At 50.9% G+C, this 27,053-nt stretch overlaps 2 protein-coding genes across 4 annotated transcripts; one reads left to right on the forward strand and one right to left on the reverse strand.

Annotated features, from left to right (window-relative positions):
• Positions 1-762: 762 nt before the first annotated feature.
• On the forward strand, positions 763-8,114 carry P2RX4 (purinergic receptor P2X 4). 3 transcript variants are annotated; one of them, XM_010398360.4, is made up of 12 exons: positions 764-968; positions 1,569-1,716; positions 3,173-3,244; positions 3,338-3,410; positions 3,890-3,986; positions 4,168-4,248; positions 4,335-4,476; positions 4,792-4,928; positions 6,295-6,388; positions 6,473-6,538; positions 6,629-6,724; positions 7,432-8,114. In XM_010398360.4, exons 1-12 carry the CDS (start codon positions 838-840, stop codon positions 7,462-7,464), a joined length of 1,170 nt encoding a protein of 389 aa, XP_010396662.1. In that variant the 5' UTR covers positions 764-837; the 3' UTR covers positions 7,465-8,114. The 3 variants fall into 3 exon arrangements, with proteins under 3 accessions (XP_019140801.1, XP_019140802.1, XP_010396662.1); XM_019285256.3 differs by lacking the exons at positions 6,295-6,388; positions 6,473-6,538; positions 6,629-6,724; positions 7,432-8,114 and adding an exon at positions 5,809-6,288 and having other exon boundaries at positions 763-968; XM_019285257.3 differs by lacking the exons at positions 6,295-6,388; positions 6,473-6,538; positions 6,629-6,724; positions 7,432-8,114 and adding an exon at positions 5,739-5,820 and having other exon boundaries at positions 763-968.
• An 845-nt stretch (positions 8,115-8,959) lies between these two features.
• On the reverse strand, positions 8,960-26,027 carry CAMKK2 (calcium/calmodulin dependent protein kinase kinase 2). The gene is made up of 18 exons (XM_039560970.1): positions 25,873-26,027; positions 21,531-21,647; positions 20,645-21,116; positions 19,868-19,915; positions 19,402-19,455; positions 19,208-19,259; positions 18,985-19,118; positions 18,325-18,361; positions 17,537-17,558; positions 17,159-17,247; positions 16,714-16,913; positions 16,574-16,627; positions 16,044-16,117; positions 15,592-15,679; positions 15,250-15,345; positions 14,570-14,698; positions 12,599-12,699; positions 8,960-12,237 (listed from the first exon to the last, which is right to left on the reverse strand). The coding sequence occupies exons 3-18, from the start codon at positions 20,942-20,944 to the stop codon at positions 12,165-12,167; spliced, it is 1,551 nt and encodes a 516-aa protein (XP_039416904.1). The 5' UTR covers positions 20,945-21,116; positions 21,531-21,647; positions 25,873-26,027; the 3' UTR covers positions 8,960-12,164.
• Positions 26,028-27,053: the final 1,026 nt, after the last annotated feature.

Raw genomic sequence — 27,053 nt, forward strand, 5'->3', positions numbered from 1 at the left:
TCTATCATATGAACCAATTCTCCTTTTGAAAATTACACTGAATATTCACCCATATTCCTATCCTTTCCCCACTTTTGAGTCCTTTCTGTTTTGACTGTTTTTGCAAAAATTAAAGCATTTTACTAATATATGGCTGAACTAAAGGGTCTTAATAGTTTTGTACTGTCTGAAATTCCCACTGCCACTTTGTCAATTCAGTTCATGTCCTCCTGATTATTTACCTGCTCGTATGAGGGTTATGATGATGTTTCTGCAATAAGGATTGTGTTGGGTATCTCAGCAGGTGGAGGGTACATGAACTAGGTGGCAGATCCCTGCTTTTATAGCGAAGATTAATTCTGAAAGAGGATAAATAAACAATTTGGTCATTGTGGATGGGAAGGTGAGAGTGCCTGCTCCTTGAACTGACTTGAGCTGTGCCAGGGTAGGTTTAGGTTGGACGTTAGGAATAATTAGCAAGAATTTCTTCCCAGAAAGGGTGATTAGATATTTCAACGGGCTGCCCAGGGAGGCACGTTGGAGTCACCGAGCCTGGAGATGTTTAAGACTGGCGTGGCACTCGGTGCCCGGGTCTAGTTTACAACGTGGTGTTTGGTCACAGGTTGGCCTCGATGATCTCAGAGATGTTTTCCAACCTAATGGGTTCTGTGATTCTGTGAAAAAAGCCGTGGAAAGTCCGTGGCCGGCGGAGCCGCTGCCTCCGCTGGCCTCAGGGAGAGCACCCGCTCCGCGCCCCGGGGCTGCGGGAGCGCGCGGCGGGCGGCTCGGGGCGCTGTGGGGCTGCGGCCCGGCCCGGGACGGCTCCGGCCCGGCCGCCCTCCCTTCCCGGCTGCCGCCATGGCGTTGTGCGGGGCTTTCCACAGCTTCCTCTTCGAGTACGACACCCCGCGCATCGTGCTGATCCGAAGCCGCAAAGTGGGGCTCGTAAACCGCGGGGTGCAGCTCGGCATCCTCGCCTATGTGATCGGGTGAGCTGGCGGCGGAGCCGCGGGTGTCCCGGAGCGGCCGCCCTGAGGGGAAGCGGGCGGCGGGGCTGAGGGCGGGAGCCGCCCCTCCTTCAGGGGCCCTCAGGGGCCGCGGGACCGATTCCGTCAGGGCGGCGCGGGCCGGGCTGGGCCGGCGCGGGCTGAGGGGCTGAGGGGAGCCCGGAGCTCACCGAACGTGGTGGCACTGCGTAACTGGGCAGCCTTAGCTGGGATTGTGGGGCTGCAGACAGGACAGAATCACAGGATATTCTGAGTTGGAAAGGACCCGGCAAGGATCAAGTCCAGCTTTTAAGAGAATGGCCCAAGGGCCCCTCAGGAGCGGGACCGTCTCAGGAGGTGATTGTCGTTCACCCAGCAGGGCTGGCCGTAAAAGGAAATTAGACCCTGCAAACCAGTCTGAAAATAAAAAATATCCCCCCCGAAATCAGACAGGAGATTGCCAGTCTGGCGACCCTTTTGTAAGGAAACGCTGTGAAACTCTCTAGGCTGGCCCTTTCAGGTGACATATGGAAGGAGAAATTTCAACCACCAGAGCTTGTTTATGGTGTTTATCTGTTGTTTCTTGCAATCCTTCTCTTTCAGGTGGGTTTTTCTGTGGGAAAAGGGCTACCAGGAAACAGACTCCGTGGTCAGTTCTGTAACCACAAAGGTGAAAGGAGTAACACTGACAAACACATCCACCTTGGGAACCAGGATCTGGGATGTAGCTGACTATGTCATCCCTCCCCAGGTACCAATCGCTTTCACATGCAGAGAGGAGGTTACCTAAAAAATAGCTACTGCTTTGCTAAAGTCCACTGAGGGCTGGAGCAGCTTTTGCTCCAGTGTGGCCATGATATGAGAGAATGAAGAAGCTTGCTTTGTTGCAAATCATGCTGAGCACCTGTTCTGGGGAAGCTTGTTTCAAGAAAAGTGTGTCTGTGTGTGTGCATGTGTAGAATCATAGAATGGTTTGGGTTTGGAAGCAACCAAGATAATCTTGTTCCACCCTCCTGCTGTGGGCAGGGACACCTTCCATTATCCCAGGTTACTCCAAGGCCTGTCCAACCTGGACTTGAACCCTTCCAGGGATGAGACAGCCACAGCTTGTCTGGGCAACCTGTGCCAGGGCCTCTCCACACTCAAAGTGAAGAATTCCTAATACCTAATTCTAAATCTCTCCTCTTTTAGTTTAAAACTGGTCCCTCTTATCCTATCACTATCTGCCTGTGTAAAAACTCCCCCTCCTTCCTTTTTATAACCCCCCTTTGGGTACTCGAATGGGCTCTAAGGTCTCCTTGGAGCCTTTGCTTCTCTGAGGGTGCACTGATCCCACTGTCCATGGTGCCCACAAAGACTTGCAACAGCCCCAGCCAGTCCTGGCAGAGGAGGAAGAACTTTGCAGGTATCAGGAAGAAGCTGCAACAATAACCACATGTCGTCTTATTGCTTTCTAAAGAAAACAACCCCAAGTTAAATTGTTGGCAGAAGCCACAGGAATAGCCTGCAAGTCACCTGATCCAGAACTGAACAGGAAGGATTGCTGTAGTTACTGATTGACTGTATCTGTGGGAATCTGTGCTGTGTGGGCCATATGTGGTGGCCTTCAGGCTGGGCAGGCAGAGCCAAGCTGCTGGTCATGGGTCCCTCTGTCTGCATGACATGCAGTGCAGAAAAAAAGACAAATTTAGCCAGGTTTTGGCTGAGTGGTCACATTTGCTTACCAGTGGAGCAGAAGCAAATGACAGATCTGGAATCATACAGATCTGAAAGTAGTGAAAGTAAAGTAATGAAAATAGTGCTCCCTGAAGAAACAGGACCAGGCAAATTCCTAACTGATATATTGCAAAAAGAAGGAGTGGGAGTTGTGCTCGGACTTGCAGCTGGAACTCTATTTCTGCGCCTGCCTTACGACTCCCCTGAGGAGCTGTGTGATCTGTTTTCATAATATGAATGAGGAACTTTGGGCTGAGTGGGAGGACAGAAAGAGTTGCCAGTCCCTCCCACAGTCCTTCCTCTGGCTAAACACAGCAGCACCAGGTGATACACATAGGAATCTGCTCCTTTATTGCTGCACCAGCACTGTCCAGAGCAAGTCCCCTCTGCTGGGCCACCTGGGCTCTGTCAACAAAGATGTTTGGTGCAGTGCCTTGGATGCTCTTTGCAGACTGTCACTCTTAAGTTTCCTTCTTGTTTTGCATGCTCAGGGTGAGAACACCGTGTTTGTCATGACCAATGTGATACTCACACTGAACCAGAGCCAAGGCCACTGCCCAGAGGTAGGTGCAGGATCTGCTTTAATCCTGCCTTGTGTGGGTGGGAGTGTGGGGGAGATGGCTTACAGAGTTTTATGTAATATTGTTCCTCTCCAGCTCCCAGACGATCAAACAGAGTGCACGGTGAACAACAGCTGTGTTCCAGGATACGTCAGCACCCACAGCAGTGGTAAGAACCTGCTGCAAAGACTCCTTTCAGTCTGGGTTCTGGTACCTCTGTGCTGTGCCTTCCCTGCTGTGAAGGAAGCAGCATTTCACTTCAGTCTCCTTGTTCTCATTCTCTCACATGTAAGAGAACTGAAAGGGAAGCTCAGATTTTTCTTCTGGTGGACTTAGACCAGATGGACTTACTCTGTTTTGGGTGGATGCTGGGTAGATGTGGACTTTGGTGAGTTAGAAAACAGTGTGAGGCTTTTTCATAGCCTTTAGTCCCTGAAGCAGTATTTCACATGGATGAGAATTTGACTCAGGAAAAGCACCTGATTCTTCTTTCTCTGAAACGAAACTTGCAATAGAAGACAATGTGGGTTTTGGTAGTGGCACTTCACCTCTGGGAAAATTACTTTCACCATATGGAATGAGGGGATGTCACAGGTCAAATATTGCCTGGTTTTGCTCAGTAGTACCTCCATGCACATGTCTTTCCAGGCATCCAGACTGGGAAGTGTATTCCATACAACAGCAGCATTAACACCTGTGAAGTCTTTGCATGGTGCCCCTTGGAGGATGACAGTCACATACCCAAGTGAGTGCTCTCTCTTCCTACTCCACGGTGCCCCTCCTGAGAGCGGGCTGGTGGTACACAGCTGATGCTTCTCCCAGTGAGATGCTGTTGGGAAGAGCTGAAGAGGTGAGCACCAAGGACTCTGCAGAGTCCTGTTTGTGAAAACATGTTGTATTTACTTACTTTCCCTATTGTTTTATAGGCCAGCGTTCCTGCGAGAAGCTGAGAACTTCACCCTTCTGGTGAAGAACAACATTTGGTACCGCAAGTTCAACTTCAGCAAGTAAATAGTGAGAGGGTTATCACACTGTCTGGTCTCATGGGCAGCAAAGGGGATGCAACAACTCTTCTCTTTCTGTTCTCCTGTAGGCGAAACATCCTCCCCACTATCAACTCCACCTACCTCAAGAACTGCATCTACGATGCCCAGACAGATCCCTTCTGCCCTATCTTCCGTTTAGGGAAAATAGTTGAAGCTGCAGGGCAGGACTTCCAGGAAATGGCTGTGGAGGTATTTAGCAGACCCTTCTCTTGGGCTTCAGCTGTTTTTAGAGGAGGAGTGGTAGGTGTTTGCCCCCTCTGCTTCGTGGCATAAGCCACAGAACACAGATCAGCTGCAGGATGGAGAGTGCTCTGGCCAGAGGGACTGGAGTCAGTGCTACATAAATCATTGGCCTTGCTTTGTTTGGGTGGGGTTATGTGCAAGGTTCTGTAGCAGCAGAAAAGAGTGTTGGACTGAGCCTGGGATTAGAGCCAGTAAATCAGGGTCCTAGTCAGCAGAGAGCCTAGTGCTGGGCTGGCCCATCACCTCTCCTCCACTTGGCAGGGTGGAGTCATGGCACTGCAGATCAACTGGGACTGCAACCTGGACAGAGCCGCTTCCCACTGTGTGCCAAAATATTCCTTCCGGCGCCTCGACAACAAGGATTCTGCCCACACCGTCTCACCTGGCTACAACTTCAGGTAATGTGGCTGTGGAGGGCACCTGATGTCCCTGCAGCTCCATCTGCCACTGGCAGTTGTGGTAGTTTTGGGCTTTCGATGGTGCTTGGAGAGCACCAAAAGAAAACCTGGAGAGCTTTTCTGATGCTGTAAGACAGAGCAGGTGGGATCCTCACTGTGCGCAAACCACAGCAGGGTGGGGAGGTCAGTGAAGCTCCACTGATTGCGTCAGAGTGCCTGAGTCATGTTTCCATCAGCTTTTGGGTGGCTGTTTGGGCAATGGGGTGGCAATGGGACAACTGACTGTTTCAATGGGACAATTGACTGTTTCAAGGTGTGCTGATAGGGCAGAATTTGAGGGGACTGAGGTGGAGTTGGGAGACCGAAGCATCTCCTGCACTCTGCTTGGGGGAAAAACTAACCTGTAAAAGTGGTTCTGTCAGTTTAAGACCATATCTGCACCAGGAGTGTCCTGGCATACACCACCACATACACATTCTGGCCAGTACAGCTAAGTCCAGCATTTCCAGTAAAACACCAGCACAGAGCCAGCAGATGGTTGCATCCAGACTCAGACTGTAATAATATGGATTTGCCACCTTGCCAAGGATTCCTGCTCGCGAGGAAACACGGCTCAGGGCTGTTTTGTTTTTAGAATCACAAAATCTTGCTTAGCACAGAGGATCTTTTGGTGAAACTTGGATGAATTTGGTGTGGAGCTGTGCAGAGCACTAATGTGTGTTTGGGAGGTGCCAGGCTTGCAGGCATTGGGGTGTCAGGGTCGTCTGGAGGATATCACAGCTGGATCTGAAGTGCTCTTGCTTATTCCAGACCGTGGTACAGCCCCTTACCAATCCTTCCTCTTCTCTTCCACCCTCTTCTCTGCTTCCTCCTGGCTTAGTCAACCACGTGGTGGAGTAAGTCTGATCTCACTTATTTGTTCTCGTTCCTTTTCCCTGTTGATTGCCTGCGGGTGACCCAGTGCGGGACACGGAGCAGCCTTTGTGTGCCCGGCCGAGCCGCGCTGGTGCTCACGGCCCTGCCCTCTCGCTTCTGCCTGGTCCCCTGCAGCCGCCTGCCCACTTCTCTCACGTAGCTGAATTTCTTCCTCTTTGTCCTTCTGCTCCCCTGCTAAAGCTGTTTTCTCTCCTTCCTACGCTTTGCAAGTTTCCTGATTTTATGGTGCTCACTGTTGTCTTGAATTCACCTGGTTTGGGCTTTTTTCCTATATGAGCTTGCCTGCATGAAATCTCCATCACCTGGGGCTTGTGTCTGAAGTACCAATGTTCAGCCCATCCTCTTGGGATGGGGAACACACCTGGATGTTGCATGATCACATAAGCAACCTCAGAATTTCCAGCTAAGCTCTGACCTATCTTTTCTGCAGGTTTGCAAAATACTACAAGAATAGTGATGGCACTGAATCACGGACACTTGTCAAAGCTTATGGCATCCGCTTTGATATCATAGTGTTTGGAAAGGTAGGGTGACAGCTGCTGGAGGTCTTGTAGTGAGGGCTTTCAGAGATGCTGAAAAGCATACTCAGCCTTGTAACTGTCTTCTAGGCAGGAAAATTTGATGTAATTCCTACCATGATTAACATCGGCTCTGGCTTAGCACTGTTTGGTGTGGTAAGTGACACTGTCTGCACTTGGACTCGACTCTGGATTAGTGCCTCAGTTCTGAGGATCACTGTCTTAAACTCTTTCAATCTCCACTAGGCAACAGTGCTGTGTGACATTGTTGTTCTGTATTGCATGAAGAAGAGATACTACTATCGGGAGAAGAAATACAAATATGTGGAGGATCATGAACTGGTAAGCATCAACAAAGGCAGGGTAAAGGCAAAATTGCTTCCTCCTCTGACTCCACAGCGATTCTGAAACAGGATGTAGAAAGTCCATATCAAATGGGGATTTTGAACCACAGTTCTAAGGAAACTTTGTCTTCGTCAGAGAAGCTAATTTTTACCTCAAAGCTGTTGCAGGGAAGAGCACTAGAAACAAATATTGTCATGTTTCCTGGGCAACCACTCTTGGAGAGGAAAATATATGTTCAAGAACTTGTTGTGCACCTACTGCACCTCCTTTTTGGGTTGCAGTCGTTGGCATTTGCCTTCTAAGAGCTGTAGGGAACAGCTGTTCCCATCAAATCCTTCCTTCTTGGCTTTTGGGGTTCCTGCAGCTGTGAAAAAACCCATTCAATGGGTTGGTATTTTCTGAGACCAGTGTGCTGACAGCCACAGTTACAGCTCCCTCCAGGGTCCAAATGATCTGTTTGGTCAGTAGGATTCAAATTTGGTTGCTTGACTAGTGCTGAGGGCAGAGCTCAGCCCTACAGCCCTGTGCTTGGTGGGAAGTGTGGCTGCAGAGGGCAGATTTCTCAATCAAAACACCTTGTGCCACTGGAAAAGTAAAGTCTGAGTAAGAGGAAGTAGCTTGCCTGTGCAAAGGATTTTATGTGATTGGAAGCGGGAGTAAGAACTGAGTTTCTGGCAGAGAACTGTGAGCTCTGATCCTTGCAGGGAGTTGGTGAGACATACGGAACAAACTCCTGAGCTCCTGATGCTGCAGGACCAACTGCTGCTCTAAACCGCTGCTGGGAACGTTTCTTGACCATGCCATGAGACCACCCCCCTCTTTGCTGGAAGGAAGGGGGGAACGAAACTGAGAAAAGGACCATCTTCACTACTCTTTACTACTTGGGGGCCAGCCCCAGGGAGAGGAACTGGGTCTGCTCCTTGTCTGCTGTCTTTCCAGGTTAATTGCACTAAGCACAGAGGGAAAATTGTGCTTTATGCTAGACCTCTGCACTGGCCAAGCCTGGGACAGGGACAGCTCTGGCATCATCATTTTTCCAGTCTTCTATCCCTGAGCTCACTGGTAACAGAGGGCACAGGACAACAGGCACAGATTCTTCCTTAGAGTGAGCATGGGCACTGCCAGGAGGTGCCTAACCTTGGGACAGCAGCTCCTTGCTGTTGTCATTTTTCTTTCCCTGAAGGATTGTGAAGCTTAGCTAAGCCTGTACCTACTATTTAATTGGGTCTCCAAATTCCAGTGGCCACAGACCAAGATAAAGCAGTGTCTGGCTCCATTGTGCTGTGATAAATGGCTTACTGGTTACAGAACTTTTTTTCTGTTTTGTCTAGTTTTTATGCTATTACTTTAAAATTTACTTGAATAAAATACAGCCTTCCTTCTTGAAGTTCTGCAACCTGGGTTTTGATTGTTCGTTTCTCCCCACACACCAAGTGTTAGTGGTGGGCTATCAAAGCCAGGGCTCTGTGGGCTTTGCCTCTTGATTCTTTCTGGAGAAGTGCTGCTGCAACTACAGCTGCTCTGCCTTGGTTCTCCTGACACCTTGTCCATGTCTGTTGCCTTAAACCCTCTCCAAGGGAGAAGACTTGTAAGTCAGAGGCCAAGGTCTTACGGTCTTTATCTGAATGCTGGTACCAACTGCTTGGAAGAACAGATCTGTTACTCCCTGGCACACCTCTCGTGCTTTTCACCATCACACCAACCCTGTGTCTGGGCTGCTGCATTTAATGGGTTTACACAATTTGATTGAAGTGGATTTGTTGGCTTTTATATTCACATGGCCTCGAGCAGCTCTAGTGATCACAGTGACTCACAAAGTCCAGGTCTTCCCTTTCTCTGAATCTTTTCTGGTGTTACAGAGCCCTGGGATCTATTCCATACCTCCAGCATCCTAGCTGCCTTTCTCCAGCAGCACAGTGGATAAACCACAGCATTATCAATTTGTTTTATTCTCTATGTGCCTGCTGCTGCTGAGCACTAAGTTATGTCCCAACTCAAAGAGTGCCCTTCCAAGAGTCAGTGCTCCAGTCTATGCATGTGATTGCTCAGTTTGGATTATACAGTGGCCTGAGCTGCTGTGGTCTCATCCTAGCCCAAGATCCCCAGTAATGGTAGAGCACCAGACTTCACTAACACAGGAGAGTACTTTCAGATTCCTCTTCCAACAACCAAACTCTTACAGCTTGATAAAGACCACTCAAACAGAATAATGGTTCCACTTGATCAGCTAACTCTGGGTTTGGTTGCATGTCATTTATTTCAACTTGTACAGTGAAGCTTGAATAGCTGTGTGGAAAAACACTTAGTTGTTGCTTTATTCTTTCTTCTTAGGTAATATAATTTAAAAGTGGTAAATACACAGTATTTAAACTTGATACACCTGATAAAGTTAAATGCATAATAAAGGGGTAGGAATGAAACACAAGCCTTGTCATTAAACAAACAGTATAAAAATCAGGAATAGTTCAGGACCTTAGAAAAGAAACAGATCGATTGCCTGATAGGTAAAAGGGAACCACCATGGAAAACTACTCAGACAAGAGGCCTGGTTTCCCCTTAGCACTTTCCTGTGTGCTTTCGGAGCCAAAAAGGCTTAGTACCCAGCAATAAGCCCACAGTCAGCACCGGGCTTGCTTGGAAGGAAGGGAGTTGGGGAAATCAAGCTATTGCCCAGTTCCAAGGCACAAGCAAAATGTTCACTTCACTATAAGGAGAAAGCCAGCGTTACTACTAAGGAACAGCAGCTGGGGAACTGAGCAGGTTTATATACACAGTACAGCTTCTCTAACAGGTCATGCATTTAGAGAGATCTCCCTCACATGGCCACGCTTTATGCTTTCAACAGAGCTGACCAACCAGGAAAATCCACATCGCGTTTCTTTCCGAAACGTGCATTTGGCTGCAGCCCTACCAGAGCCTGCACTGAGGGATACTCGGTTTGGAGAGCACCTTGGGGAAGTGCTGAGCTTTAGCATCCTTCAGAACCAAGCCCGTGCAGGCAATCAGACACTGATCTGTGGGAGTATCTGAGGCCCAGAGACTGACTGGGCAGCAGGGAGCTGGTACAGCTGTTGAGAAGCTGCGTTACACCTGGCAGACCTGTTTGGTCAATGTAAATTGTCTCACCTGACAAATCACAACCAGGGATGGGCAGCACGGAGATCTCTACAACACACCTCTAGCAAACACACCACACACATTACTATGCACTAGCTACAAAGAATCAGATCCCCTAGCTTTTTACATTTTTTTTTGGCAGATCAAGTCCATTTGCAGGGTTAGAGAACCAGGCTGCCCACTCACACACATTTCCACAATGAAAAGTCCTTTGTAGGAAAGAGGGAGCAGGCAGCTGTAGTCATGCTGGCCCCCAAGTTACCTGTTTGGTTTTCCCATAGCTGAAGCTGCAGGGCTTTGGCATAGCCTCGGACTAAAATGGGAGGAAAACAGTGCGTGTCTTATGGCTCCAGACTCCATAGTATTGCTCCTAAACCACCAACTGTCCTGTCCTCACTGGCTTTGGAGAGGCCAGCAGCACAATGTTTCCATAATAAATTGCAATTCAGGGGGAACATCGTTTGAAGTGATCAAAAGGCGTAAGGGACAGTTTGGGTAGGCATCTGCACCCTTGCTAATGCTGTCCTGGCTTTAACAAAAACCAGTCCTAACCAGGAATTACCAGGCCAGGTCTGACTGCAGCGGGGCCAAGGACCTCGGCACGCTGCTGCTTGTGCTGTCCAGGATAAAGGAAGACAAGGGAACGGTCACTTTCTAAAGGCAGGGCATCCATGGCCAGGGTTAATAGGCAGAGATCTTACCATTAATCCAAATACTTGGCAGTCTCCTAGTGCCTTCTTCCTGAGGGCAAAGAATTACACCTTATCAGTCCCTCACAAGCTTGGGAGACTCAAATCCTCCTTCTCTGTCAGGTACATCAAATGCCTCGTTCAAGGTCACACAACCACATCAGACTGAGAAGGGAAAACAACCAGACCTTTTCCCCCTAGTCCCACACTCCATCCACAAAACAACTGTACTTACCGTGACCCCTTTCCTTAGGCAAACCCTGGCTCCTCCTTCTCCAGCTTTGTTCAAGCACAGAGAACTTGGGAAAGTGAGTCTGGACACCAGAGTCTCTCCCACCACATGACAGATTATTATTTTGTACAAGCACCACAAATAATCAGAGTAATCTGACTGAAGGTGAAAGAGCTCTTCGTAAGAAACAATCCATGAACTAGATATACACTTAATTTACTAACAAGCCTCTGACCCACAGGCATTCACAAATTACTGGTAACAAACTTGCAAAAAATACATAGCATTGGCCCCAGAATCCAGATTAAGAGTTTGGAAAACAAACATTTCTTTGAAAATTACTAGCTAATCATTAAGATCTTAAATTCTAAGCAAGCCCTAAGTCTATACTTAAAAAACAGCATAAGTTGTATTATTTTTAATTGTAGTAAACCATGTAATGTACATGGAAGTGAAGGATTTTACCCTGAATTTTATATTTTATAATATATCTACCTAGATCAAGTAAAAGATTTAGAAACAAACTGTTAGTGCTTTTTCTGTTGTTTAAAACATTCAGCTAAACACCACCTTTCACTCCTAAGTCTGCAGCAAAAATAGTTCAAGCTGAACTTAAGCCCTTAAATACCTTTTCCTTTCATACACTGAATACCTAACTTACCAAGTCCTGGTCACACCAAGGCCTCTGGAAAGGTATTAATTACCTGAGGAGGTAATTAACCTCACTTTCTGAACGTCCTGAAGATGCCATTTCATACAACTTGGCTCACAAAGATAGGCATTCTTTAAAAAGCTGAAAAGGTGGGTTTTTGCTTTGTTCCCATGCAGTTAAAAAGGTGTCAATTAAAAACAAACCAGAACGACAAGAAATAGATGCAACAACATTCCTGGTAGGTCGTGAACTCTCAAAGTGCACACGTGTGGTTGGTTTTACTGCTGTGTATCCCACTTGGCAAAAGCTTCACCCTTCTGCGCGTGCCCACGGCTACGCGATGGGCATCGCGCCCCTGGGACGCCGGCGTCAGTCCCTGCAAATTATTTGGCATTAAAACCAGCTAAAAGCAGTTCCAAACACATTTTCCTTTGGCTGCTGTGGGTTTTGTTCTGCAAAGCCCTGTTGCTGCTCACCACAACCGCTCACCTCTTTGCTGTCCGCCAGCGCCTCTCCCACCAGAAGTCAGCAGTCCAAGTGATCAGAGATGTTCCATGTTTATGGCAAATAGTCGGATGTCTGATAACATGTGATAACATGCTGCTATGTGAGCTCTACATCCAGCATTGTACTGAGATAGCGCCATGTCATGCTGTGTTTGCTGTGGGCTCTGGTCACCTCGTCCCCAGCGCACACTTTGTGACGTGCCCTGGATTGAGTTGCTCAACAGAACCATAAAGTCTACGTTCACGAAAGAAGTTCCTCCTCTCCCACGTTGGGCAAGTCGTTGCATTTCAGGTTATCTTCACTGCTTCGTTTCCTGTTTTCAAAGGAAATAAACCAGCTGCTGAGTGACTCAGAAAAAGGCAAAGCAGGCCACAAGACACCAGTTTCTGCCCCTTCCCTGCCATGGGATCTTTGGGACACTGAGCATGTGTCACTTCTCCCCACATAACAGGCTGGAAGTGCTATAAAAAGATGTTTTTCATCCCATCAGAATAGCAGGCTATTCCATGACACAAAAATCCCATAAAGCAGTTACAGATCAGACAGAGGGTGTGTGAATGTCGCAATCATGGCCCCCATGAAAGTTTCAAAGCCCAGCTATTTAATTTCTCCTCCAGAACATTGGAAAAAGCTGCAAATGTCTTTTGGGGCTGAGGTGAGGTGATGACACTTACGGCAGCAGGTTCCCAGAGGAAGACAATGACCGCTCCTCCCTCTTGCTCCCCTCGAACGGGTTCCCAAAGGATCGCTTCCGGATCATCGTTTTAACCAAGATCTGCAAAACCAGAATGTAGTTCATCAGAGTTGCTTTTCCTCCATTCAAGAGCAACAGGAACATCCAACTTTCATGCCCAAGTAATTAAAAAAACTAGTGAAAGTAAGTCAAAGTTCTCTATTAAAAGAACAGAAATCAGAAGGAAGCATCTTTGCAAGTCTCCAGCTGCTTAATACAGGGGCTGTATCCTCATCTGAAACTCTTGCAGGTGAGAGCCACACTAGGTGTAAGAGGCTGGAAAGGAGAGCAAAGCCAAGTCTGGGAGGTTTATTTCCTCCCCAGAATTAGGTTTTACTGATTACTGCATTCAGTATCTGCAAATTCCCAGTTCTCCATGATTACCTGGCAGAATAATTCACTGGAAAGGGAGAGGGTTAAGAACTGGCATGATTTTACCTTAATGTTCATCTGAAACCAAACTGAAAAGCTGGCCATTTGTCCAGCTTTGGCTGCAAAACACAAAGTTACCAATCAGAGACTGGTGGGAACAGAGATGTGCCAGGGTTCTTCCCTGGCATCCCCCAGCTTGTTTTGCTGGTGGGAGCAGACGACAAGGTGAGCAGCACTGGACTCTGTCTCGGCAGGTGCATCCCTGAGAGCCCTTAGCTTCATTTGATGTTGTTCTCATTCCTCTGTGCCTCATGCATCTGCTCACCAGCGCGCACAGAGAACCCTTCCATGTCCAAAGGGGAGGGTGTTTTATGCAAGAGTCAAAGCCACATGAGTGAATTTCATACTGGTGTGTCAACGCCTGCACTTGGCTGCACAACGATCAGGCACCAGAGGGTAATTCTGAAGATCAAATGCGAATGTGAAAATACCACATCTGCCAGTGTGTTATTTAAGAGTCAAAGAGGTGCAGTAAAATCTCATTTGCCTTGAGCTGTGCTGAACACACCTGGATTTCAACAGGGCTGGGAGCACTGAGCCCACTGATCAAGTCCCCTCCGAACAGGAAAAAGGGGATAAACCCCTCATCAATGGTGATCTCTTTAGAGCAACATCTGCTTTTTCAGCCTGAGCAGCACAAGGTACATTTGCATATTCAAATGTCTGTGGTCAGTGAGATTTCTGCAGCACACCCCAAAGGGAGAGAGCTCCAGAAACAAGGCCAGATGTGGGCACAGCTATGAGATGGAAAAGGGGCTTCAAAGGGAAACCTGTTCTTCAAAAACATCACAGCCTGGGTGCCTGCAGGCAGATAACACCATGCCAGGGAACTGTGAATGGCAAGGGCTGGCGGCACCCAAAGAAATCATTAGGTTCAAAACCACAAAGGATTTTTCACCTTCCACACAGAACAGAGTTACAATGTGGTTCTCACCACCACAGTGGGTTGCAGAGAGTAAAAATATGAGCTTGAAAAGAGATGAGATGAAGTCACCAAGAATAGCTTCAGGCGGGGGCTGATGCATGTCGTGGCCCAGATAAAATCTCCATCCTAAGAAGCTCCCACAGCCCCTATGGCTGGACAGGCAGAACAGGGCAGGAGCTCCTTGTGCCTGGCCAAAACACCTGCTCCCAGCCATGGGCAGGTTCTGGACCAGATGCTCTTTTGCCCTGAGTAAATACAGTGATATTTGGGCAGCCAGCTCAAGTGTGAAGACCAGCAACCCACTGACAGTTACCTTTGGAACTGCTCTAAAATATTCCCTTGCACTGTGGGATACAGCCACACCCAGTGAGCTGCTGAGACCCTGAGACACTGAAGTGTCTTACAGCACTTGTTTCCAAGAGAGGGAAGGTCTTTGCTCTAATCCTGTCCAATGCTTCTGTCCTTCAGCAGCAAACTCCAGCTGCTCAGGGCCACCCCAGCAGGCAGCGTGGACCCTGCTGTACATCCACAGACCATCAACTCCTTTGTACTCACCACGGTGGCCAGGCTGGGAATGTGCTTCACTGAATTCTCCACCTCCTCCTCCGTCACCTCGACGAGGGTGCAGTTCTCATCCTCCGTGGGCAGCAGCTCCGCTCCGTTCTTGGTGACCCAAGGGTGCAACTTCAATTAATAATACAGCCTGTCAGGAACGATTTCCTCTTTTTCATAACTCAAACAACACAAGCCTGGCAAACGCATCTCCTTGTCCAAGCTATGGCCCCTACGTGCTCCTTGAAACGCCAGGGAGCAGGGCAGGGATGTGCCATCTCACTGGTGAGCCAGCTCACCCCGGTGCTCCCAGCAACTGCACAGTCCAGAGCAGAAAATGCCGTGGTGTGGCTCATTCAGAGCCAGCACTAGCCCCACCTACACAACCAAGCCATAACCTTGGTGACCTACAGCACTGGGATCTCTGGGCTTTAGGGAAGGAGACCTATCTTCACTCTCATCTTATGGATGAGGCAGCATCAAGAGGCAGGAGAGATTTATTCCAGTCCATACGTATGAGCAGCAGTAATGGGGAGACCCACCGAGCCCTCATCCTGAACCTGGTTTAATCCATGGCTGAAGGCAGAACCCCTGTTTCTCCTTGCCCACACACTGGTAACTTGGTCAGCTGCAGGAGGAGCACAAAATGGTTCCGCAATTCCCCCGCAATCCTTTCCCCCTACCTTGGTCTCCATTCTCTCAGCTTCTCGCCCCTTCCAGGCTCCCGCAGGGGCGAAGGACCAGAAATCTCCTGCGAAATGCTGTTGCACAGTACTTTCCTGGTAGCAGAGGAAATACTGTACTCAGGGGATTTCCTTTTGCCTGTGACTTCTATAGGCACCAAAGGTCCCAAAGCTGAGCAGGTCCCAGAGCAGGGGAAGGAGCTGGGACTTACCTGCCCAGGGGCCCTGGGCACAGGGGGAGGACCTAGCCTGGCGCGATCAAACTGACTCCCAAAAAAAGCCAAGCAAGGAGAACCCAACAGAAGTGAAGCCACAGCCAGCACCAGGAAGCTGGGTCAGTACCTTGATTTCTGGGACCGAAATCCTAGATTCAGGATTTTTATCCAACATCCGTGTGATCAAATCCTTCAAGAAGTCTGTAACTTCTGGCCTGTGGAAGGAAGGGAGAGATGAGATGGGGAAAGGGATGAATGCTGTCTCTGTTGGTCACCTCAGTGCCAGCCACTGTGAGCCTTCCCAGGCAGAGGGGCTGGACCCCAGCCCCAGCAAGGATGCAACTTCGGGTCCTCATACACCCCCTCCTCTCCAAACCCCCCGAAAAAGCAAAATAACCCCTTATGAGGCAATGTGAAGTGTGATCCCACAGGGCAGAGCAGGGAGAGGCCAACTCAAAGCCTGGGTTTTGCAAAACCACAGAAGAGCAGGGCCAGCCCTACCCAGGGAGTGCTTGAGAAGCAACTGCAATGAGCTGTAAAATAAGGATTGATGGGTTGTTTTTGTTTTTGAGTACTTACTGGTCTGGGAACTCCAACGTTTGGGTCTTGATTTTATTGTGTAAACTCAAGATCCTTTCATCCATAAAAGGGCACTACCATGAAGAAAAAAAGCAATGAAGAAAGCAACAATCTCCATTAAGAGGCAGCAGTGGGGCAGCCAGAGGAACATCAGGATCTCATAGGGTATGAACGATAGCAAAGATCCAGTTACAGGGAAATTCCAGAAGATTTCCTATTACACCAATGTCTACTTATAGACACAATGAAAAAAACATTTAACCAAAAATTACCAATTGCTGTAAGAGCTCCCTTCCTAAAAAATCTGCCAAGGCACAGAATTTTTTCCACTGGGGAAGAAGAAAAACACAACCCTTTTGGCTGCACCCATTCAAGGGACAGGCAAAGGTTTCCCATTTCCATCCACACATCCTCATCTCCACTCAGCTCGAACAGGGACACAAGGTGCCAGTGCCACTGCTTACCTGTAACATGGGAGGCACAAACCAACCCCCCCAAACACCAACAGCACTGAAAAACCATCTCATTACCTGCCCAAACACGAAGCAGTACAGGGTGATCCCCATGGCCCAGACATCCAAAGCCTGCAGAATGAAGAAAGCATAGTTAAATCTACAACAGACAATGTGTGCAAGGTTAGTCCAAGACCCTTCAAACTGCTATAAAATACCTTTCCAGAGAAGATTTTCCTGGTTTCTGAGAGCGTCTCTGGGGCCATGAAGGCAGGAGTGCCCACTGTGTTGGTTAAGAGGGCATCAGCTCCCTTGAACTCGTTGCTCACTCCGAAGTCGGCGATCTTGATGTGCCCGTCTTCCCCCACGAGGAGGTTGGAAGGTTTAATATCCCGATGGATTATCTTCTGATAGTGCACTGCAGCCAGAGGGACAACGAGTGGTGCAGCAGCACTAGTCTGCTGCTCTGCAGCAAAGGAGCCACAAGGGCTCCATGTGGCCTAAGCCCTTCTGCTAATGCCACAACCAGCCCCAGCTTTAAAAGCCCCTGTGCAGCATAAGCCACCAGAAACAGCACTGCACATCAGCAGAAAGGCCAGCTCCAGGTGTTTAGAAAAAAACCCCAAAAATAAGAAATCCCATCATTTTTGCAGAGACACTCACAGTATTCAATGCCCTTGATCAGATCCTGGAAATAGAACCGAGCCTGGTCCTCGCTGAGAGGTTTCAAGGTTGGGATTTCCATCACAGGGCTGCAAAGGCAACAGAGAACAGAGTTCATTCCCTACCTGGATGTGCTGAAACAGGGCCCGAAGGCTTTGTCACCAGCTGGTGACAGCACACAACCCCAAACACAGGCACCTGCAGGGTGTACTCAGCTGTAACCGGGCTGGGGAGACGCTACTCAGACCTCAAGCCCCACCATGAACCTCCCCATCACCTCTGTACCCCATTCCCACCTTGGGTGGCCAAGCTCTGCCACCCACAAACCCATCTCATGTTCAAGTGTTAGTAGGATTTAATCTGGAATTCAGTACTCACCCCTGCTTCACCAGTTCAAACACTGCAACACAAAAGAGAAGGTGATTACGGATCGCTTACAGGGTATGGCTCCTGCAAGCAGTCTCAGCACAAAAGCAATTATTTTAATGACAAAAATTCTAAAAATAATATGTTATTTTTAAAAAGGAGATGCCGTCTTATGCAAGGCATGTGGCATTTGGGTTGCTCCCATTTTCACTTAAGGGGATGCTGCCAACTATCTTCTCAGTGCTGCAGCTTCAGCATCATGAAGTGCCCTCCACGGCACATAAAAACCCTCAGTTTGCCACCAAAAAAGCAGAGCCCACACCCCGAGCAAACCTCTGCACTTGGCCTCACACACTCCTCCACTAGTACAGGCTGAACATAAATGATGGAAAAGAAATGCCTTCTCCAAGAGTTTTGTATTTACATCAAGCAAACAACTGCAGTCTGCCAGGCAGGTTGGAATGTGGCTCATTTGTACCTTGGATCATTAACTCGTGCCTTTTTCCCTGAAGTCAAAGAAATAAAAACTACTTTCTATCAGCCCGGCTTCAAAGCTGAGAACATCAGTGCTGGTGTTCTCATGGCAAAACATGCCCTGGCACCGAATTAATGCCAATAAAGTGCTATAAAGCACTCTTGTCTCTGTTCCCTACCCAAACCTCATCCTATTTGCTACTCCAGCACATCCAGGCTATACCCAAAGTGAAGAAGAGACCCAGCCCCGCACACAAAACTGCTCTAAAACACAGTGGGAACCTTTTGCCCCATCCCTCTGACACCCCAGGGCAGTGGGCAGTTACCCATGTACAGGTGATCCTCACTGGGGTCATCCAGGACCTGCCAAAGGAAGCAAAAAGGCAATTAAACAGTGCCAAGAAAGCCTTGCAAATTAAAAATTGTGATATTTTATTTAGCAGCCATCTCAGTTTTGCACCATCTGCACCATCAGCACGGTCTGCTCATCTCTGAGCTTCTACCCACAAGAGTAGGGAAAAAAAGAGGACAGAGATGTAGCTGTACTTCAAGGAAGCAAATATTTAAAACACACAGGAAGCATCATCTGACTCATGAGCCAAATAAACTCCAGCCTGCTCATCCTTAATTCTTGATTTTTGGACTGTTTCATACAGGCAGTGGGTGGAGGGCAAGGCAGCTGCACAGCTGAACCTGCACAGAAACACCAGTTCATCCCCAAAACCTGTCTCAGCACTTGCTTCCTCCACAGAAGCAATATTTTTCTGCATTTCCATTTCTGGGCAGGAAAGAAAAAATCTTTTGGGAGGTGAGGAGGTGTTTCCTTCTAAACCAAGGAAAACACAATTCTCCCTAAGGCAGGACCTTAGGCCCTTGCTCCCTTCTGGGGTCACTCCCCTTCACCCAAGACAAGGTGTAGCCCATCCCTGCAGCATCCAGGTTCCATCACGCTCAAGGATGAGTTTTGGAAGGAAGCCAGCGCTTACCTCCACCAGCTTCACCACGTTGGGGTGGTCCAGCTTCTTCAGGATGGCAATCTCCTGGTAGACCTGTTCGATGGGCCCTCTGGGCTGCAGGCAGCCCTCAGAAGCAGCTTTGGCCCCGCGGGGCGGCGGGCGGCCTGTGGGAAAGGCAAAGATGTGTCCAGTCAGGAACAATCCCCCAGGATCCCCAAAACATCCCCCAACCAAAAGGTTTTGTGCCACTTACGGGGGAAGCCCGCCTGTCTCATCAGCTTCTTTTTTGAGAGAACCTTCATTGCCTGCAAGAGGGGAACAAATGTGGAATTTGGGGCTAGTCAAGGATAAAATGTGGCTGGTGGGATGGGGCAGGGAGTCAGCAGAGGGGATCCATCCCCCTCCCACCTTGCCCTGCTGCGGGCTCTAGGGCCTTGAGCTACTCACATAGTAGGTGTTATCATCCTCGTTGTAGGCCAGCTTTACCACCCCGTAGGAGCCCTGGAGAGGGGGCACAGCCATGGGGCAGCAGTTAGGGACAATCCAAAAAACCCACATCACCAAACCTGGCTCTGGGCTCCTCCGCAAACCCACCCCACAGGGATCACAGAGCTGGTGGGCGATGCTGGGAGGAACAGGGGGGTGTACAGTCTGACATCACACTGACAGCAAAGAAAAGCTTCAAATGCCCCACTGCGTGGGAGGGAGAGCGAAGGGGGAAAATTAATAATAATTTTTAAAATATACAATTCAATTGGCACCACTCAGAACCGAACAGGAAGCAACAAAGAACTGCCATGGCAAGTGGATGGACTGCTCCCATTCTGAAGCATTCCCATGACTGGAAAGTGAAAGCGAGCCCGACACTCTCCCACCCCAAAACCCCTCATCCCACCCCAAACCCAATATTCACCTTCCCAATCTCATCTTTCAGCTTGTACTGGTTGAGCTGCACACAGTCCTGTGGGGAGAGAGCGGGGAAGTTTGGCATGAGCCACAAAACTGCTCGCGTTCGCTCTTCTTTTAAATCTCCAGCAAAACTTTCTCTGCAAACTCACGCCCTGTCCTGCTCTACCCAAGCACCCGTGTGGAGCTGGGCAGCTTTGATTCATGAGCCACAAAAGCCACCCACTAAGCCACACGTTGGTGTGTTTATAGATGGCTAATTGCAAACGTTAACGGCCGGGCAGGCGATCCTGTCCTGCCCACTCATGTGGAACAAGAGCAACGGACCGGGAGAGCCCTGAGGGGTTTAATGCTGGCAACCTGGTGCCAAGTAATTTTATTTCTTCTGGGCAAAGCAGCCTCTTGCTGCCTGTTTTCTGTCAGGCTCGGGGCAGGCAGGGCTGTTTTCTCTTTAGGTCTCAGTGAACTTCTCTGTTTCTTATTTTTAAGGAATAAAGAAACTTGTGGTACACTCCTGGCTTCCACCAAACAGCTGTGAGAGTTGGTGGCATCAGCAAAAGGCACAAAAACTGGTGAGTTGGGATCTCGCCTCCCTGAGGGCTGTCCCCATGGCCCAGCATGTCCCACTGCCCTCTGCCACACACATGCAAACATGCCATAGGGGTTTATCCCAAAAAAAACAAGTGAGAAGAAATGCCACGGTGGGGAAATCCAGGCAGATGGGGGCAGGAGAACTGTGGGAGCAGCATTCACCCTTCTCACCTGTAATGTTCATCCCCCTCACCTGCAATCCCGTGATGGACACACGGTTGGACTCCACCGTCGGCCGCCGTGGCAGCCGTGGGGAGGAGTGTGGGGACGTCACCGGGGAGTAAGGGAGGGAGGGGTAGATGAAGCGTTCGCTGGCGCCGTTGCCATTCCCAGGTGAGCGGGCAGGCTGCGGCCGCTCCTGCAGGGACAGCTTGCGGCCGGAGAGGTGCAGCTTCCGGCCATCCCCAAAGCCCTCACTGCTGGGCACGTCCATCTCCTCCTCGCTTGCGCTCCCCGTGGCGTCGTGCTCGGTCACCACGATGAGCGAGGCCATGCTGGTGTGGCCGGGGCTCAGCGCCGGGGGGTCCCGCAGCGCCGCGGGAGCTTGGCGGCCGCAGCTTCCAGTGCAGCAGAGGGGCCGTGGGGCAGGCAAGCTGCCGGGGACATGTGGCAGTGTGGAGAGACTGATGGCCTCATCCTGGCCATGCTGTGGCGGGGAGATGTGCCTGCAAACACAGGGTGGGTCAGCCAGGCTCTCCGGAAAGCAGGATTTCCTGCTCGTCATTGTGCTACAGATTGATTTATTCATTCCATAGGGAATGGCAAAGCCAAGGGCAGTGGTGCAGGATGGCACCAGGATGCACAATCACCCTGCCATGGGACAGACCCCAGGCCGGAGCCAGCCTCAACCCCAGGGCTGTCACTACTGTTCCTCCCATGCCCTTTATCTAAACACCTCCAGGGAACAACAACTCCATCATCTCCACTACGGAAATACTCCAAAGGGGTTAAAGGGCAGGATCCAGAATTGCACTATACCGGCATAAATACCACTGAGTTCCCTACTTTACTGCTCAAAGTGAGCACATCTTTGCCAACCCCCCCCTCAGACAAAGCAGTTCAGGGGCACAGGGACTCACCAAGCGTGGGGTGTAGGACCAGCCCCCTGGCTCACTGCTTCCTCCCACAGCCTATCATTGCCAGCGATTTCTCTTCCTCGCCCTGTGGCCTTCTGTGCAAAACTCAGGTCCCCAAACCTTGAGGTAGAGAAAACTGTTAGCAACAAAGAATTAAAAAAAAAAAAAATCAAATAATTAAGTGATAATTAAAAAAGAGGAGAAAATTATGTTGATTCACACGTGCCAGGCACCCCACAGCTCCTGGGGCTGTTCAGTGGTTGGTTGGCTCTAAACCATCCCTCTTCCCTGCCCCAACACTGGTGCTGTTTTTAATTTCTAGGTTAACAAGTTGCCACAGAAGGAAGCGAAAAAAATATCCTGAAACAACCAGCCCAGAAGCAGGAACAGGGTTTGAGGCGTTTTTCTGCCTGGTTCCCACACCTCGACGAGGCGGCCAGTTAAAATTAGCTCCACTCATCTCCATTGAAGTTTCCGTGCTGCACCCGCAGCACAACCACTCTGAATCAGCCCAGCAGAAATTATGGGTCAAGTACAGAAATCAAATCATCTCCCCCTCCTCGAGGCTTCACAATGGCCTAATTGCTGTTTTCAACACTGATCTATAAACCGGAGCTTTTGTGCCCAAGTGGGACTGGCCTGGAGCTGAAGCCAACGCGGCACCGCTCGCTGCTCCGAGGCACGGAGAAGCACAGGGATGGGGGAGGCTATAAATAAGCCAACGAACAGCAACAAGGGCAAACTATTCCAGAAACGCCAGGTTTCGTGGGGCTGAATCCGCTCCTGGATGGGGCTCTGCTGGATGAGAGAGCTGGGAGCCACCAGCCAAGCCAAATTCTCCCCGCAGTGCTGCTGGCAGCCCACGGCAGCGTGTTTTAATGCACTCCCAAATGGATTAAAACAAACAGGCAGCCCCCCCCATTCATCCTGAATTCACAGGGATGCATCTCAAGGCCATTTGCCTGGCTTGCTTTGGGCACCCCTCCAGTGGGCACATATAAATAGCTGCCCTGAAGCCGGAGCTGATCCAGAATGCTGTGCCCTCTACCCTCACCGTGCTCTGTGGCCGCACCAAAAAAGGCAGCTCATCAGGGCAGCCTTGGGATGAAACCACCCCAGGAACATCACTGGTAGCAACATCGGTCCCCAGCGGTGCCACAGCGCGGCTGGGCATCCCATCCTGCCCCCAGAGAATTGCCTGCATCCCGATTTCCAAGCGTTCCTGATAAACTTTGCCAGGCTTGAGCAAAATAGAGTTATGAAGTCTCAGTCACACTTGAGAGCTGAGCGTGTCCTGGCCGGCGGGAGTTAATTGGCTTGACCAGGATAAACATATCAAGTCTGATTAATTCAAGCAGGCTTCCCCAGGCTCTGTGAACTAAAAGTCATCCAAGCCCCATCCTAACATCAGCTGGAGTGGGAAATCAGATGGGTTTTCCCTCTGAGTGTGTGCAAAGGGTTGGAGGATGGGGGTTTTCAGAAATTGCCCTCTGAGATGACACCTCCCCTGAGAGAAACCCAAAAGTGGGGTCACACTGTTGAACACAGCCCTGTTATCCTTAATAAGCACATGAGGAGGCTGAGGAGGAGGAGGTGAACAGCTGTATTCCCAGCCAGAGAGAAAAGTAAATAGCTGAAATGAGGGCAATAATCCCAAAGAGAGAAAATACAGCCTGGGGGCTTTGGCTACACCAACCCATCCAGGCCCTTGCCTGGGGAAAAGCAGCCCATTCTGGTATGAACTCCAGCAGATCCTTATGTAAAAGGGAGCAGCACATGCCCACAAAATCCTCAGGAAATATAACAGCCTGGTGTATAGGAATGATTTATCGGCACAGCTTTTGGCTGCAATCCATATATAACCCATAGCGGCTGCAGCAGGATTATCGAAGCAATCAGTCTCGCATCTAATTCAGCAAGGAGAGGGATATTAAAATGAAAAGAGGTCTGCGAAACCCTGGCAGCAGCTCTCCCTCTCGCTCAGAGTCCACGTGGCTCGAGCGGAAGCGAATGGGAGTGAAATCAGCCCCCGTGAGGGTGAGGGATTTTCACAGCCCCCTCGGGCCGCCCCAGCTCTGCTGAGAGCGTGTGGGCCCTGCCTGGGCCCTGCTGGATGTGGCCACCTCCAGAGGGGAACATGCCGACCGATTCTGGGCGAGTGCAGAGGGTGACACCTCGCAGGCAGCACTGACTGCTCGGATTTAAATCAGAGCCTACGGATGCCTCAGCCTGCCCTTCCCTCCCCAGAGCTGTTTCTCTCCCCAGATGCGGGGGCCGCACACTCGCCTTCCCCACGCGTGCTTCCCTGTGGCAAGGCAGCCACAGTGTCAGGATCAGACCCTCCTAAGGGGGTAAGACTTGGTGGCAGCTCGGCAGTGACCCCTGCATCCATCCTTCCGTGGGGGTCAGCTCACAAATGCCAACTTAAGCTGTTTATTGAACTCAAAACACCAAAACCAGGGCTGATTTTACTCGCAGAGATTCTCCCCTGCTATTGCTGAAGGTTGGTTAAAAGCCAAGCAGGGCCAGCCTGGGGCAGTTATTGGTCTCCCTGGGCAGAGTCCAGTGGCTATTTTGCTTTCCCCGGTCAGGGTCAGCGGTGGAAGTGCCTGTGCCAAGAGTGGTGTCATCTGCAGCAACGGGGGCATCGATCACAGTTTCCCTTCCTACGGGTGAGCACAGACCTTGCCAGAAATATATTAGTCACTGTAGTATACAAAGACCATATGCATCCCCCACCTGACTTTAATGGGAAAAAATCTCTCGGCAGTTTCTCTAGAAGTCAAGAGGACACCCAAATTTATGAGATACTGGAAACAGGCACCCATGCCTCATCTAGGACAGGTCGCTGTGCCCAAGCAGCAAAGCTTGTCATCGCCCCAGGGTGAATGGAAGAGCCTCCTGCGCTGCCTGGCCCAGCCAGCACAGGGTAAAAAGAACTGGGGAAAAAATGCAAAGCCAAACTGGTAGCATTGTAGTGTCACAACACCCAGCAGCAGGTTTCAACAGGAGTCACAAAAACGTCTTTACCGAGGTTTTTTTATAATTTTGAGGATACTCCCTAATACTGCTGAAACAATATATAATGAGCATCCCAAAAGAGCATAAGCTCCAGAGATGGTGCTGAGCACGGGCCAGGATGAGCTCAGGGCATTCCCATCACCTTGCTCAGCACTGCCAAGCGACTCCCAGTTTTCCTGGAAACATCAGCTCCAGCCCATGATGCCCACAAGAGAGGAAATGAGAGCACTTCTGCACTTTAAAAGACATTAGGGCTGAGTTGAAAGCAAAGGCTCCTCCAAATTACCTCCCCAAAGTGGTAACAGCCTTCCCCAGAACAGCACTGGTCCATCAGACACCCCTCACAGCACACTCAGGTATGGGCTTTTGGGGTCTGTTGGCTGTTTTTCCCAAGAGAAAGTGCTCATGGAGAGGGGCCAGGAGACGGATGGGGCTCGTTCTCCCAGGAGAGGGGCTGTCTCTCTGGTTGTGGTCTCTCCGGTGCCCACAGCCACCACACATCCTCTCCCCAGTGTGGTCCCCCTGGCCCTGAGGACAACCAGGTCCTGTTCCCAGGGGTGGTTTCTGCCCCTGCAGCATTGCAGTCAGCCCACAGCTCCATCACACTAGCTTCCCGTGGTCATCTCACTTCTGCTCTTGGTCTTGAATGTTACCTTCATGCTCCTGACGCTCTGTGCCGTGCACGTGGCTGCAGGGCTGCATCCCACTTCCTAACCACGCTCCGTCACTCGCAGCAACCCAACCTGTGGCTTCTAATGAGACCTGTCCCCTGTACACAGCCGCTCCATCAACTCCACCCCCTTCACCTTTTCCTGGACTCTCACTTGCCTCTTCACCTTAAAAATCCCCTCTTTTCCCAACCCCATGGCCTGTCTTTCCCTGGCACCCCTGATCTCGCCCCTCCATCCCCGGGCAGGAGCCCCGTGGGGTCTGTGGGGCACGCGGTGTGGCCACCCGGTCCCATGGCGCGCCCGGGATGCCGGCACCCGCCGGGTCCCGCAGCACGTGTCGGGGCCGGCGGCAGCGGGATGTCCGCGGGGCCCCGGCGGCCACGGCGCAGCTCCCCGGAGCGGGATGGGGAAATGACAGCACCGAGCCCGCACCGCGGGAGTGTCCGCACAGGCCGGCCACGAGAGCCCCGTCCGGAGGCGATGCCGTTCGCCGCCCGGAGAGCAGCCCCAGCCCCGGCTCCATCCCCGCTCCATCCCTGGCCCGGCCGCCCCCGCCCGCCCGGTCCCTCCGGGCGCGGCTTTGTCTCCGCCACCGCGGGCGCATCCCCCGCCCGGGCCCGCCCGGCCTCCCCGCCAGCTCCCGCAGCACCGACCTGGCGGGGAGCGACCCCGGGACCCCGCAGCCCCCGCAGCCTCCGCCGCGCTGGGCCGGAGCGCGGCTGCCCGGCGCCGCCTTCGCTTTCGGTTCCGCTCCGGCGGCGGCAGCGAGGGAAGGAGGGAGGGAAGGAGGGAGGGAGAGATGGAAGGAGAGAGGGAGGGAGAGAGGGAGGCCCCGCTCCGCCCCGGGGAGGGGCAGGTTTCCCCCCAAGTAGCCGCATCCTGCCCGCCCGCCCCTTGTAAGCCGCTCTTGGGGTGTGTTTTGTTCTTTTGTTTATTTATAAATTTTTTTCCCCAGTGTTTTATTCCCCCCCGGGCCGCGCGGCCCCGCCTCACCTCCCCGCGGGTCGCAGCGCGGAGCCCCGGCCGGTCCCGCTGCCGCCGAGCCCCGCTGCGGGCTCCCCGCGTCCGCCTCGGAGGGACACGAGCCCCCGCGTCCCCCGCCTCATCCCCCTGCCCCTGTGCAAACACTGGGCTTCCAGCGTCAGGGCGGCTGGGGGCAAACCAGGTTACCTGCGCCAGTTCCCCCGGACTGAGCGATTGCCCAAATCATCACCTAAAGGGCAGGTTTGGAAACCAGTTGTTTGGAAATGTCAGATTGTTTGCCACCACCAAACAGTTCCCACACAAGTTGCAGCTCTGTAGCGCTGAGACAGAGCTCACGGGCACGGCCTTTAACACCGCGGCTGGCACCAGCCCTCGGTCCATTTTTTGGGGTTTGTTATTTCTATCCAGCACCGTTTCTGCACCAAGCTCACCCGCGGTTTTCTTTTCGTGAAGCAACAGCTTCAGCCTTGAGCAGATGCAAATGCCACAGCCGGCCAAACCCTCTTCCTCAATTTGCTTTAAGACTCGTTTGTAGGCACCACTCTGAGACTGTAGAGCTCCCCAGAGCAGAGCCAGGCCTCCATACCAGCTCTGTAGATAAATATTGTAATTCTGACCAGAATCGTGAAAGCCACTCTAAAAATCAGGTTTATGCACTTACCGTAACAGGGTGGGCGCTCCAAACATTTTAAGGGTTGAACTCCTTAATGTCGGTTAATACACAGCTGAGAGGGAATGAGCCACCACCAGCGTTCCACAAAGCTGGGTTCCCCTTTGCTGTTGGGAACATCGTTTTAAAATCAAGTCTCTGATGATCTGCCAACAGCCCCGATGCAGCACTAATTAATGG

The sequence above is a fragment of the Corvus cornix genome, chromosome 15 (genome assembly GCF_000738735.6).
Source record: "Corvus cornix cornix isolate S_Up_H32 chromosome 15, ASM73873v5, whole genome shotgun sequence".
Taxonomy (NCBI): Eukaryota; Metazoa; Chordata; class Aves; order Passeriformes; family Corvidae; genus Corvus; species Corvus cornix.